The 15,066-nt window shown below is 37.3% G+C and overlaps 3 protein-coding genes across 7 annotated transcripts; 1 reads left to right on the top strand and 2 right to left on the bottom strand.

The window, feature by feature from the left end:
• Nucleotides 1–377: 377 nt before the first annotated feature.
• On the bottom strand, nt 378–815 carry LOC130711876 (uncharacterized). Its single transcript, XM_057561680.1, has one exon. It carries the CDS (start codon nt 813–815, stop codon nt 378–380), a length of 438 nt encoding a protein of 145 aa, XP_057417663.1.
• Nucleotides 816–1,728: 913 nt separating this feature from the next.
• On the bottom strand, nt 1,729–5,624 carry LOC130733303 (pentatricopeptide repeat-containing protein At5g01110). Of its 2 annotated transcripts, XM_057585437.1 has the most exons (4): nt 3,313–5,624; nt 3,125–3,219; nt 2,722–2,946; nt 1,729–2,574 (listed from the first exon to the last, which is right to left on the bottom strand). In XM_057585437.1, the coding sequence occupies exon 1, from the start codon at nt 5,551–5,553 to the stop codon at nt 3,376–3,378; it is 2,178 nt and encodes a 725-aa protein (XP_057441420.1). In that variant the 5' UTR covers nt 5,554–5,624; the 3' UTR covers nt 1,729–2,574; nt 2,722–2,946; nt 3,125–3,219; nt 3,313–3,375. The 2 variants fall into 2 exon arrangements, with proteins under 2 accessions (XP_057441420.1, XP_057441419.1); XM_057585436.1 differs by having other exon boundaries at nt 3,125–5,624.
• A 1,004-nt stretch (nt 5,625–6,628) lies between these two features.
• LOC130733301 (homeobox-DDT domain protein RLT2) lies at nt 6,629–13,744 on the top strand. Of its 4 annotated transcripts, none has more exons than XR_009017445.1 (9): nt 6,629–6,881; nt 7,609–7,716; nt 7,812–8,471; nt 9,914–9,993; nt 11,882–12,370; nt 12,468–12,562; nt 12,812–12,900; nt 13,226–13,305; nt 13,394–13,744. XR_009017445.1 is itself a non-coding variant. In XM_057585434.1 (9 exons), the coding sequence occupies exons 1-8, from the start codon at nt 6,875–6,877 to the stop codon at nt 13,299–13,301; spliced, it is 1,593 nt and encodes a 530-aa protein (XP_057441417.1). In that variant the 5' UTR covers nt 6,629–6,874; the 3' UTR covers nt 13,302–13,305; nt 13,394–13,744. The 4 variants fall into 4 exon arrangements, 3 of the variants coding, with proteins under 3 accessions (XP_057441417.1, XP_057441416.1, XP_057441418.1); XM_057585434.1 differs by having other exon boundaries at nt 12,468–12,551; XM_057585433.1 differs by having other exon boundaries at nt 12,468–12,551; nt 13,226–13,744.
• Nucleotides 13,745–15,066: the final 1,322 nt, after the last annotated feature.

The following is a 15,066-nucleotide window of genomic DNA, read 5'->3' as shown; positions in this document are numbered from 1 at the left end:
CAAACCAATAAATCACGAAAATTTCAGGTTTTAAAAGGGTAGTTTTAAATTTATTTTTCCTTCTCTTAACTAAAGATAATTATTTTAATTTAATTTATACTAGTTCCCTCATTTTCCCTCCTATTTTCGGTTTTTCCCTCACAATTACCTTTCTCAAATTGAAAATTCATCATAACAACAATTATTTAAATCAATCAACTATTTTTCCATAGGAAAATAATATTATTTTATGTAAACCATAAATATTTCAAAAAATTCAAACATAATAGTAAACTGTCAAATAAGCACAACAACATAAAAGTCAACAAAACAACAAGGTCAACAACAACAAGATTAATTTTTTTTTGATACATCGGAAAATTAACAAGACAGAAAAACTAAGGAACCGATAATGAATCCTTCAACAGAAGGTATTCAACATCCGGGTCAGGATTCTCCATAACCCAAAAACCCGGAGCACTAGCAGCAGCACCCCTCCTAGCCAAATAATCTGCTACAGCATTACTATCTCTGTGAACTCCATTAAGCTTGACGTTCCACTCCCTAGCCAATAACTGGTGGGTAACGTTTAGCACCAAGAACTCAGAATGGAGTTGGACTGCTTCAGCATCAACCACTACTCGCACCAACTCATCGCAATCAACATCACAAATAATCTGTCTAGAGCCTCTATCCCACACCAACACAAGAACATCTCGAAGCGCTAAGGCTTCAACCTTAAACGCAGTGTCGCCTTCCTCCCGAGAGTAACAACCCACCACCCACCGGCCACGGTGATCTCGAATGGTACCTCCACCCCCTATTATGCGATCCATCTCACGGAAGCTCCCATCGGAATTGCACTTGACAACCCCTGGCGACGGCGGAGACCAAGCATGGCACAGTAATAGGTCTACTTCCGACGCACCCCGAGCCCAATCATCATGAACATGAGTTTATTGAGTTAGTTTCCTCCAAGCCACCTCAAAGGACCACCGCTGGGGATCCAAGACCCAGTTACAACAACAAGATTAATATTAATATTACTATTTACTAAATAATAATAATACGAATAACATTATTTAAAATTGAGGGTCTTACATTGCGCTTGCTTGCTACCCGTGCGGGGGCGTTAAGGTATTGGAACAAGATGATAATAAACATGAAAATATTTTTAAGTACAATGTTCCTCTCTCTATGAACTTTTACTCTATACTTTGTATATAAATAAAAGTAGACTATATATATTAATGTTGATGTTTTTTAGTCTCACTCACGACATATTTTCACTATCGTTATATATAAGCCATGTGGATATCCCCTAACAACATGTCTTAAATTGAAGAAATGGAATAAATTGCATCCATAACTTTGAGCTATAGAGCACAATAGTGACTTTGTAAGCACAATAACAGATGAAATAAGCATTTGTAGTATCCTAATAGCAATTGGAGCACAATGGCTTCATATAGGAAACTCTTGATGAGAATAGAAAAAGAGCAAAGAATTACAAAAAAGGAGATCAAGATCATACCCAAAAATTGGAGATCAAGATCATAATCCAAAAAAAAATTACTTCATCAAATTCAAAACAACGAATTTGGCTCCTCTAAAGTAATAAATTCACTTTAGAGGAGCCGAGCCCCAAAACAATTGTCATGCATTGATTTTACGATAAACTGAATTATAGAAGTGGATCTGAGTAAAGCAACAACTTTAACACTTTTTTCATGTTCATCAATTGAAATCTTGTGCAACTGCAGCTCATTTCACGGAGCATTATATCTTAATAAAATAGTTATATTGCTACACAAATCCAACCTTAAGATATTAAAAAAACACCCATTTTACAACTACTGGGAAATAAAGAGAAATTCTATACAGTCTGTGATGAATCATTAACAATCAGGAATAAGTTTCAATCAAACAGTAGACTATGATAGAAAGGCATGTGCTCAACCTTTTTGTAGAGAACAAAGAGGTTATATTATGAATCAAAATATGCAGACAATCCCACTAAAGGGGGGAAGATAAAGAACCTGAAAGCCTGCCAAAAACACCTGCCCCGCGAAAAGAGAACGAAAAGAGAGATATAGGAACCAAACCAAGGAACAAAAGACCAAAACGCCAAAGGAAACCCCAAAAAAACCACACAGCAAAACAAGAAGGAGAAACAAAACCCCTAGCAGAAAACAGGCCAATTCTCCCTTAAATCCTCCTCAAGGCCACGAATGGTGTCCTCATTGCTGCCATTGAAAACCAAGCCCGCCTTTTTTGCTAAAAACCAAGCCTTCTTAGCACGCGTAAAATAAGTGCCAGGAGAGGGAGGGGAATGGCAGGAAGCATGGTGTCCAAATTGCCCAAATGGCAGGAAGCACGCGTAAAATAAGCATGGGAGGGGAATGGCACGCGTAACATCAGATTTCTTAGGACGCCCTCGATGGCTTTGGAAAACCGCTTTCCTAAGGTAAAAAACCAAGTTTCATTCCAGTGACCCAAATGTCTCCTTTCATGTTTTCATCATTGGAGGTTTGGAACGTGTAATTCATCATTTCAAGGGTGGCAACTGACATGCCAACAGAAATCCAGACATACCTGAATTCATCAATAGAAAATATAAATTTCATGAAAAAGTAAATTGAAATGCCAAATGAACTCGCGTTTAATAATAATTAACAAGTAAGGTTAATTGGATTGGAGAATGAATATAATAATGAACTTGCCTAGGCTATGTTTGATTACCTGATGACAATAGTGTAATTGTGTAAACAACGGTAGCATTCACTTCGAGATAAAATGTGAACAGAACTCCACTTATGGATTGAGATTTGAGAGGAAAGTCCATTCATATAGCAGTCAACTAATTCCATGTACACACTAAAGCAGTTGAGTTCTTAAACCAGCATACCCAACTCACAGTTGTGTTTTACCCAATTGCATTGCCTCCGTGTCTAGTAATCCCAATTCCTGGCAAAACATACATACAAAAGGAATCATGTCTGATAACCTATGAAGTACGAACTATAATTAAGTATTTTATTTACAAGCATGAAAAAAAACAGCATCAATGCATTCCGAATTCAATAGTTACAAAAAACACCCAACTTGTATTCATTACCAACAAGGGAATGAAAGTTCAACTTACATGTTAGGATGCAAAAGGCATGCACCACGGTTGTGCTTCATCGGATACACAAACCAGGACCAGGGGGAAGGCAGAGGCATAGTCCAGAACTACACCTAACACATAACAAATATGCATCTGAATAAGTAATCATTACAAGGATAAAATCAATGCTTATAACAAAATGGGGCAAATTGGATGACACTTACACCTTCATATGAAGAATTTGAACAAATGGATGTAATGTTCTAACAGCTGCGACACTGAAATTCCTAGAATTTGTCATCTGGCACAAATCCCCTTTGCAGCATTTCATCGTGGAAACGGAATGCCTCTTTCAGGTTGTCTCCAGAGACATGCCCATTTATCAATGATGTGTACGTTGATCGGTCAGGATTGATGCCTTTGTCAATCATCTTACGCAATACCATCTCAGCCTCTTTCATTCTGCCTTGCCTACAATATCCACTAAGAATTGCATTGTATGTTATAAGATCAGGAAGCAGCCCTTGTTCTTCCATGTTATTGACCAAGGTAAAAGCTCTGTCAAAGTTCTCTTCCTTTACAAAACCATTTATAAGAGTATTATACGTAATGCAGTCAGGAGAAACACCTTCGGCAATCATTTTGCTCAAGAAGTCATTAGCCTTCGACAGTTTCCCAGCCCGCAAATAACCCTTTACTATGGTGTTGCAAGTGACTAGGGTGGGCTGAATACCTTTTTCTTTCATTTCATCCCACAGCCTGAAGGCTTCGGAAACAAGGCCTAAACTGCAAAATCCATTCATTAGAATGCTAAATGATATGTAGTTGGGCAAAATTTCCCTGCTAATCATGTCACACCACAACTCCTTAGCCTTCTCCATTTCACCTATTTTGCAGAAACCATCCATCAATGTATTATACGTCACAATATCAGGTTTAAGGCTCCTTTGAGTCATAGTCTCGAATAAACTAAGTGCTTTGGTCATGTTTCCATCCTTGCAATAACCATGGATGAGAGTGGTAAGGGTGTAAAAATCAGGAAAAACCCCTCTTTCCACCATCTCCTTAAATAGCTCATCCGCATCAACAAGCATTTTTGCCCTGCACAATCCATTCAATAGAGTATTGTAAGTAACCACATCCACGACACAACCCTTCCCTACCATTTCATTCCTTATTTTCAAAGCCTCAGACACATTGCCATTCCTACAAAACCCATCTATAATAATTGTATAAACCACATTATCAGGAACCAACCCAGCACCTTTCATATTTTCAAAATACGCCAAGGCGCGATCAAGGTTCCCATTCCTGGAGAACACCCCGATGATCGAGCTAAAGCTTATCAAATCAGGAACAACCCCACGCCGCAACATCTCATCAAAAACCTTCTCAGCGTCACGAACATCATCCTTCCTACAACTTTCCACCAGCAGCGGGTTAAAAGTAGCAGCATCAGGACTCAATCCAACCTCCAACATCTCATCCAAAACCTCTCTCGCCCTCTCATAGCTACCCTTCTTGCACAAGCCATTGATAATAGAATTATAAGTAAAAAGTCCAGGCTTCAACCCTTTACCCTTCATCAAACTCACCAACTCAAAAGCTTCCGAAACAAGCCCTTGTCGACAATGCGCGCTAATCAGAGTATTATAAGTCACATTATCAGCAAAAATACCCTTTTCCTCCATGCTAGACAAAAACCCTTTAACCCTGTCCAATTTACCATCTTTACACAGAGCATTCACCATGATATTCAAAGTAAACACATTCACCACAGTCCCACTTCTCACAACATCCTCATACACGGTCCACGCCAAATCAACCCATCCAACCTTCACAAGCGCCCCAAGAAGCGCATTGCAGGCATTGATGGAAACATAGACCCCTCTGGTCCTCAACAAGCGAAACGCCTCAGACCCTTCTCTCAGTTTCCTAGCTTGAACGTAAGTCCTTATCAACAAATCAAAAACAGAGAGATTCATGTCGGAGCGAGAGTGAGGAGAAGAAAGCAGGGAATCGATTACCTCAGCGCGTGAGACGCCGCTTTTTCGTATTGTTCTGAGGATGAGGGCCTGAGCTTCTGGAAGCTTCTTGAAGGTGACGAGGAGGTGGATCATGGAGGGGGTGAGGTGGGGGCATGATGAGGTGACGGCGTTGGTGAAGGTGTGGAGCTGAGTGGGGTGGTGGTGGCATCGGTGGAGGATTTGAGGGAGGAGAGGTGATGGGTCTGGGGAGTGGAGGAGGTGGTTGCGGAGGGAAATGGAGTCGTTTTGCTTCAGGCGGAAGAGGAGTTTTTCGAGTGAGAATGCGTGTGGGAGGGAAGAGGAAGGTGAAGAAGATGAAGAGGGTTGTTGTTGGTGGTGATGGGTGGGGTGAGGGTTTGCAGCAGCGACGGAGGAGAAGGAGGGAGGAGAGTGTGAGAGGGTTGTTCTGAGAGGAAGGTGGTGTTTCAGTGTCGCCATTGAAGAACGAAGATGAAGTGAAAGTGAGGGAGGTTCTGTGACGACAACGAGAACGAAGAGAACAACGAAAGGTGTTTTCGTGGATTGGGTTCAAGACCTGACCCGACCCGGTCCTTTACTTGGTTATTGGGCCTAAAAAAAACTGATGAAGAAAGAAGAAGAAATTTGGAAGAAATCAAAAAGTTTATTATTTATTAGTACTAGGTAAGTTGATTTCATCCACCAAGAAAAAAAGTAGGTTGATTTCATAATTAAAGATGGAAGTACATGATACATCACATGTTTATGGTAATGCTCATCCGACATACATCTTCGTAGCAGTTTTTAACCGTCATTAAGGTTTTTGTCTTTATGAAACATTTTGTGATTTATTTTGAAGAATTATACTCACTTATGGTAAATACAAATATTTTGATGTTTCAATAGCTTTGTAGATATAATTTATGATTCTTCAAGACGAGTATTAATCTTTCAGTTAATATATTGGAAAAAATACTTATAGTTTAACTAATTACGAATATAAATGGGATAAGATGTGTAACTTTTTTTCCCGTAAATAGTTAAATATCAATCGAATTTCAATTAAATCAAAGATTAATTATCATATATCTCTAGTTTAAAAAAATTATATATCTTTTCCGATGTATAAAAAAATCATATATATCTTTTTAAAAAAATCATATATCACAATTTTTCGTAATAAATAGACCCATTAATTTTTTTTTTATCTTTAACGGACCGATTTGAGAAATTATAGATGTTTTTTCCAAATAAATATTCCGAGATTCAAACTTATGTTTTGATTCTTGCAGAAGTTTTTATTGAACTAGCGAAGATTAAGTTGCTTACCACAAACACATTGTCGGTTAAATACGCACATGTATACTTTAATTAATTAATTAACTATACAACTATATTTTTTAAGAAAGATTAAGTTTAAAGTTGATTTCTTAGATATAAAACATGTTCTTAACCTAATTGTGATATTAATTTGAACCTAAATTATGTTTTGATTTTTGATGTAAAAAAATTTGGTTTTTGTTTTGACAAACGTAAGGGTTGATTGTGAAGCAAAATAAAACATAAGAAACACGAGACCCAGTTGTTTGTTTTCTTCTGCGTTTGTCTCTCCACCTTCACCAGAAGCTCCTTCCTCTATTCCTAAGCGGAATTCAGGGGTCAAATTACACAGCTTCACGATTCTAACGTCAATGTTGCATTCTCTTTCAGTTTTCGTGTAAAGGGGTTTCGATTTTCATTGAATCCACTGAAAAATTTGACCCCAACAGAGAAGCGGTGTTCATTGGAATTCATCTTACCCATGGAAGGTATTGTGTTGTTCTCGCTAAATTTAGTATATTTTTTTATTTGGGTATTCGATTTGGTGCTTGATTTTTCTCAGATTTGTTTAATTTTTGTGTGTGTTGAGATTGAATGAATGACTTTGTTGGAACCTGAAAGATGGATTCTTGCATTGATGGGGTGGTTTTTTTGATGATGGGTGTGGTTCCAAGGGCTTCAATTTGGGGTTTTTGGGTTGTGGAAAAGTGAGTCAAACTGGAGGGTGTAAAAGGGGTTTGATCAAATCTGATCATGAGTGAAATTGGTGTTTGAATTTTGATTTCTTCATACATTTTTCTTTCCATCATTTTTCTCTTGAACAGTTTTTGTGTGCTTTGTTGATTACCATGAACCGATTTCGACTTAGATCTACTTTCTGTCTGGGATAAGGCTTGGTTCTGAGAGATCTATGTTATTGAGACTGCTTCCTATAAAAAAGTAGCTTTATGATTCAATATATTTGAAGTAAGAAACTTTCTGGTTCTTATGAGCATTTGCTAAGAGTAACTTGACTTCTATATCTCATGCATTCATCCTTTTGTATTGTCATCTGTATTCAGCATCTACTCATGTAGTCATATGTTTGATTTCATAACATTTGTTAATTGATTTGAGTAGTTCAGGCGACATAAGATGTTTCTTAATTGTTGGATCTTCTTGTATATTGTAATTATTATTTCCATTCTGAACTTCTTCTTTTGGGTTGGTGTTTAGAATCAAGTGAAGTGAAATCGGAAGAAAACAAAGTCTCTATGGAGAAAAATAAGAAAAGGAAGCTCAAAACACCGGCCCAGCTTATGGCCTTGGAGAAATTTTATGATGGTAGGTCTATCTTTTTTTTTTTTTCTTATTGGTGTTAATGCATCTTTCGAAGTGATAATTTTTTAAGGATTTTTTTTTTCGACCTTTGTTTCCAGCGCACAAATATCCATCAGAGGAGAAGAAATTAAAACTTGCTGAGGAGATAGGGTTGACGGAGAAGCAAGTATCTGGATGGTTTTGCCACAGAAGGTTAAAAGATAAAAGATTGTTGAAAGATGAAGCAGTTGCTAATGGACGACAAGATCGTTCAAGTGGTGTCATCCAGGATCGTGGTAGTGGACTTGGGCAAGATTCATGTGGAAGCAGTAAACATGGTGATAATAAGCATCTGGATCCTAAAGAGGCTGAGAGCCATGGCATCTACAATCAAGATATTTCAGTTGCAGATATGACCTATGGACGTAGGGATTATTATCCAGAAAATGGTAGAGGAATGGATGACACATCATCTGAGAGCAGCTCATTTCTGCAAGAACGTTTGTATTCCCAGGGCCAGGATCCCTATGATATGGAGCCTTCTAGACATCGAACACCTAGCGGATCTCTTCCACCCCTAAATCCCAAGAGTGCAACTAAAATGGGATATAAACCATCAGGATATTTGAAAGTGAAGGGCGAGATAGAACATGCTGCTATAACTGCTGTTAAGAAGCAACTAGGAAGGCATTATCTGGAAGATGGTCCTCTGCTTGGTGTAGAATTTGATCCACTTCCTCCAGGGGCATTTGAATTCCAAACTGAATATCCAGTTCATGGTAGGCTGCACTACACTCTACTTTCCCATTTTTTCCAAGTCTCATTCATTTAGTTTTGTAAGACTAAAATATTGTTTACTGTTGAAACTTGGAACTGTTCGGTTACCTTTTTGGGTTAAAGGAATATGTTGTACACGTTAAATTTGTGACAAGGTTGGATTTGGCATTATTTTTCTGTCATAGGCAGTGAATGCTTACAGATAGAATTAGGGATAAGATGTAGGTGAGTTATTTGTAGTTCGCCAAATATATGTTATCCAACCAACCCACATCATGTTTCTGTGCTACACATTGGGATGATTGAGATGCTTTTAGGAATTTAAACAGATGCCTTCTTAGTATTAGTACTAAGATGCCTTCTTAATATAGACACAAACAGGGTCATTGAATTTTGAAGTTCATCTGACGAGGATATTTTCTGGTCTCACAATTATCAAGATTTAAGTAATACTTGTCAGAAGATTGTTGTTTGCATATGGTCTAGTGTGTTAGCCTTATGTTACTACTTCTAAGTCAGTTTTTTTATGAATTATGATGTTGCATATGAATTTTTAGTGTCATCACCAATGGTGCATTTAGAAGAGCTTATTTGAGCTTATATTATAAGCACTTAAAGAGGTGTTTAGTTAAACTTATGAACGTACCTTATGACCTACCTATAAGCTCTCGTAAGTTTACGATGTTGAAGTTCTTGAATAAACTTTTGAATAAGCTCTTATACGAACCTGTAAATTTTCTTATAGCTTTTTTTCACTGAGCTTTTCAAATAAGCACTTATATGAAGTGCTTATTGACGTAAGCACTTAATTAAACCATTTACCCAAATGTAACTGAAACCCGAGTTATCTAAAGAAGTTAACTTTACAAACTGTAAGGTTTAGTTCATGTACTCAATTCACCTTTTTTTGGCTGATACAATCATATATCCTTGATTTGCAAATGCCTATATATATATGTGTGTGTGTGTGTGTGTGTTATATAGATGATAGAAATAGATATAGGGGGTGGTGTATATAGTGAGAAGGGAGAAAACTTAATCTTGACTTTACAATAGGAGTATGCTCTCCCCTATAGCTCTCTATATGTTGACCATGCTATGACATGCAGTGTATCAGATCTAACTCATATTGAAGGAGTTGTGGCTTTAATTATCCTTACATTTGGAGCTTATTCCTGAAGATAGATGCTGTTTTTTTAGGGTTCATATAGCATAGGATCTTTTGGCATGACAATCTCTGTTTAGTTGTGCCGTTTTACTTGTTTAGGTCAAGGTAGTTTATTTATGTTCCTTGCATTTTTACAATAACTATTACATCATAGCTAACGTGTGACGGCTAAGTGTTTTTTTTTTCTTTTTCACTTACTCTAGACCTTATTTCTAACTGTATTGAATAGTTTTAATAGATTGAGATTCTTATCGTTTAATCTATTGAATGCTACAGAAGCATACCATGTTGCAAATCCAGTTCATCTGAATTCTCCAGAAGTTCCCGCTGTAAAAAGGCAACCCAATCTTAGCTCTGTAAGTGGACCTTTTTATTTTTATTTTCCTTTTTTGTACTTTGATGAGCCTAGTGATTGAACATGGCCTCTTTAAATTACATTTTACATGCTTGAGAGATTGGATAGCATCCTGATTAATTATGTTAAAAGCTTGTGCAGTCAGGGACAGTTTTGAGTAGAAATAGAGTAGCATTAGTCTATCTAGAAACTTTGCATATGTCCCTCTGGTTGTTAGCCTAACTTTTAGGTTGTTACAACTACTTGTAACAGACTTACATGTTCGGTTCATTCTCGTCTCACCTATATATACAAGTGTTGCAATATCTCATACTCAGAATTATTATCACGGCTTAAATACCCTTAGGTCCCTGAAATTGTAAAGGGAATCAAGTCTGGTCCTTAAAAAACTTTCGCATCAAATTGTGTCCCTAGAATTTGTTTTTTTAATCAAATTGGATCCGAAGTGTGTTTGAGTCTGATGTGTGATATTTTTTGTCCGGTCAGCTTTTCCACATGGCTTTTTTATTTTTCCATGTCATATAATTAATAGATTTTTTTATTTATTCCAACTCATTTCCTAAACCTAATCCTAATCTTTACTTCACCACCGTTCTGCACGCACCGCTGCCATACTCCCCACCCCACAACGATTCACCACCACCTGCAAGCTGTCGTTTCCTCTCTCGATCCCTAACCGCACCCCCCATACGAGAAAAAGTAACTGTGTTGGTGTTCCAAAATTGGAGGGTTTTCTGGATCTTGAAGGGGAGGAAAAAGAAGAGGTGAGATATGGGTTCAGTGGTTCACCAAGCTTCAAACCAGCCTCCACAACCAACAAATCCCCAAAGCCATGGTCCTCTTCCCTTTTCCCAGAATCTTCTTCTCTCGCTCAATTGCTCTCCTTCTCGCACCCCTGTTTTCTGCTTCTTCATCTTCTCCTTGGCTCTAGATGGGGTTTGTGGGTTTCAGTTTCTGAGCGGGGGTGGGTTTCTGTAGTGGGTTGCGGGTGGGTTCTGGGTAGGGGTGGGTTGCAGGTGAGGGTGGAGATGGGGGTGGACAAAATCTGCTACTGGGTTTACTGTTCTTGGTATCGTGAACAAGTTGTTGACAGTGGTGATTAATTTGGTAATATGGGACAAGCATTCAACATGGGTGGGTACATTGGGGCTTTTGATTTGTATGCTAGGTGGGGATATGTATCATCAATCCACAAGCAAATCAAAAGCTGCAAAACAAGCAAATGCACAAGAAAAAGACGAGGAACAACAGAAGCTGATTGAGATGCAAAATTGGTGGGTTTTATGGGTTCTGGGGTGAAGAAAGGGGATTCTTTTATGAGATTTGGGGGTTTTGGAGAGGAAGGAGTTGTGGAGGGAGGAAGATAGTGATTGAGATTGCAGTTTTTCTAGATTTATGGTGAGTTTGTGATTTGTGAGTTTGAACATAAGATGGTAGAAAATGATTAATTAGGATTATTTAGGGATTAATTGGGGCTGAGATGATTAATTAGGGTTTAATATTAATGTACAATTAATCATAACAAGTGGCATTACTTAAATTTACAAAAATATTAAATAAGCCACGTGGAAAAGCTGACCGTGTCAAAATCTTGACACATCACACTCGCACACACTTCAGATCCAATTTGATTAAAAAAATATTTCTAAGGACCCAATTTGATGCAAAAAAATTTCAGGGATCAGGTTTGATTCCCTTTACAATTTCCGGGACCTTAAGAGTATTTAAGCCTTATTATCACAGATTCATTTCAGGCCCAGACTCTTCCTCTCTCTCAGTTTCACTTTCTCTTACCTCTTAAGTTGATCGCTATTTATAAACATAACTATAGTGATACTGTGATACCAGTATCCCTGCTCCCTCACTCTCCTTTACTTGTCTATTTGCAGAGACATGATTCCTATTATACTAAATTTAGTTCCCAAGATTCACATATGGAAGGAGTTGACTTTGGCTTCTTGCAAGACTATGATGTCCAGGATACTCAAGATAAGAAAGCCCGCCAGGATATAAATTACAGTCAAACTTTCTACAATGATGCCAATAATTTCCCTGGAAGAAACTCTTCCCAGGATTTGTATGAAGACTCTACCAGAGAAGTATCTGCTTATAATAGCTCTAAGAATCATAAAATGGGCAAAGGCAATAAGCGTGGTGTTGAGGGGATGAGATCTTATTCTACTTCTAACCATAGAGATCACTATGAAGATGACATTGCAGTTAAGCCGACAGACATTCTGCTTCTTGAGTATGATAATATCGATCCAAAAAATGTGCAAAGGAGTGAGCATGTAAAATCCAAGCCTTCAAATTCAATCCGTAAATCTCGAGTTCCCATGGACCCTGAAGAGAGAGGGCTATCTACTAGGATGGCGAAGGTTCATTAATATATTTGCAGTTTCATCGTTATGTTCTATATGCAATGATCAATTTATGATGCTTTTGAAGTTCTTATATTTGGTTGCATATGTGCAGGAAGAGGTGTTTAAGGGAGACCGGAAAGCAAAAAAGAAATACCGTAATGCAGATGGAGTAGGGATGCTTTCAAATGAAATTGCGGTATTGGATGTGTAAACTTACCTGTCCCTCTCTAATGTGGTTATTTAGTTTTCTATTGAGCTCACTACTTTTTTTCATGCCTAGTATGTATGATATTTCGCTTTTGATAAGAACCTTGGGCGAACCACACCACAAAAGCTAGCTGTTGTAGTTGGAGAGCCCAAGGCCTTATAAACTCCACATTAGAATCCCATACTTCCAATGTCGGACTCAAGTCCCATACCTTGCAATCGGGTCCTAACACTTTTCTATGTGCATAGGTTGCAAAACGAGTTAAAGCTGGTACGCCACAAGAATACAATGTGAAACAATCACCTGTTCCTGATATCGAACGAAGGAAAAAGCAGAGGTGGGCATTTTATCTGTCTCCTTTTGTCCTTTCCTGAGAACTTTTTGAGCTCATTTGCATGCCCTTTCTTTCTACGGTGTTAATTTGACCAATAACTTTCCTAATTTTGCATTTTTTTTCCATGATTTAGATTATGTTTTTGGATGCATCATTTCAATTTTTTCTAACTAATGGTAAAGATTAACCGTATAGTGTTATCTCTAGTAATATTGTGTATGAGTTTAAAAGATAAAAACTATGGTTTACTGTTTTTCCTGACAAAATTTTCATCTAAGTTGTTATTGGATAGCTCTACTTTCTAACAGCATTATGTATGATGATGTAGATCTGGTGCTGATATGCCATTGCCGTCTAGCTTTAGCGAGGACGAAACTGCTGAAACCAGTTCCTCACTGGATTAATAATGTGTTTGTTTAACACTCTCGCCTTGTCTTGTCTATCAAAACTGAAAAGTATCAACTACATTATTTTTACAAAACTGAATTTTTTTCAGTTTCGGGTGAAGGACAAACAGGCCCTAATTATTGTTGATAGATGGTGAGAAGTGTGGGGTTTCTCTAAGCCATGATGTACAGCTTTAAATTACATCCATGGGAAGAAGCACTGTTTCTAGGAGTAGTCACATGAATTGGTGACTCCATTTGCTGTTTGTTGTGCTCCCCTATTTGCAGTTTGTAAAAATGTTGTTACCCCCCCCCCCCCCCCCGGGATTTATCTTATCTTTTATTCTTCCTTTTTGTTGATGTAAAATTTCATTTCTTCCAGCTGATTGTGGTAGGTGCTTATATAAATGTCATTTGTTTATTTATGCCATTAGTGCTTTTGGCACCCTAATTTGGTCCAATTTGATCCTTGTTTGGAAGACTTGCTACTTATGCTTTAACAACTAGGAATGATTAGTTTCGTTAGTTATATCTTGATCACCCCCATATTTAAGTATTGAGGACTATATTGACTAGTAAGTGGGATTTTAGTATTGATTAGCTCTATAATTAGGAATTATGATTTAGTGTGTTTGGATACTAGCGGAGTGCAACTTGAACGATCTTTAATCTCAATCCATGAGAACAGTCCCGTTCACTTTTTACCTCAAAATGTATGCTACTGTTTGCTTTCACTGGTGCCATCAAATGTCTAAACATAGTTGTAAACTGACCACGCTTTAATGAGTAGGTTGACGGGCAAAATCATTTTCACTTGACAATGATAGAAATTATGTTACCAAAACACTATATTCCATGGCTGTTTGTTTTAGGGTTTAGGCATGGATATGTCCACTGGTGTGCACAAGAATGAGATTGTGTAGTGATATGTTTTGTTTGGATAAAAATCTATGGTTGGGTTAAAGTTGATTTGGTGTTAAATATTAACCTTGCTATGTTATATTCCACATTATTCTTTCTTTCTTTGCTCTCTAGTATGGCTTTTTAGTAACTTTATATGAATGTTTACACTTTATTATGTCCAAATAAAGTTAATTCTTTTCAATTTGCATTTGCAATATTTGAATGAACTTGATCTGCCTTCGGTTCTAAATCTACCCAAGTATCCGATTCGTGGGTGCTACAGATGGAGGAAGTTAGACAAACTGGCCCACTTTTTATGTTAGTACATTGTATACAAATCTATGAATATTAGAGATGAGCTTTTGGCTAAAATAAAATAAAATTGGATATTTTCAATTCTTTTACTATTTTACACATCTCAATATTTTAAACATTTAAAAGTAAAAATAAGATAGGCGTGTGTGAATTTTTAATGTAAAAATAAGGTAGGGTGTGTAAATAGCAAAAACAAACATGCCAAACGCAATTCTCACTATTCAATTTCAAGTGGGTCCTTGAATATGGTTGTGTTTTTTTATCTATCACAAAAAGTCATGTAGCTCATGATAAAACCACTGTTGGGTAGCAGCCCAACACGAGAATGTTTGTGGTGGTTCCACACTTGTTCCCCCTCAAAAATATCCCCCTCAATTTGCTTATTGTGTTAATATAATGTGGATGTGGATTAGAGGTCAACTATTTATACTTCCATTTAGTGGATTCACATCCTCTGTCCCAAAATGACATAATTTTATTGGTGTGAATAAAAAATGAGATATCATTTAGGAACATAAGATTTTAATCCCTAATTAGCAATCTTAGCTAGAATAGAGGCTGAATG

Source organism: Lotus japonicus, chromosome 1 (assembly GCF_012489685.1).
Source record: "Lotus japonicus ecotype B-129 chromosome 1, LjGifu_v1.2".
Taxonomy (NCBI): domain Eukaryota; kingdom Viridiplantae; phylum Streptophyta; class Magnoliopsida; order Fabales; family Fabaceae; genus Lotus; species Lotus japonicus.
The sequence above is the reverse complement of the archived record's forward strand: the minus strand, read 5'-3'. Positions and strand labels throughout refer to the sequence as shown.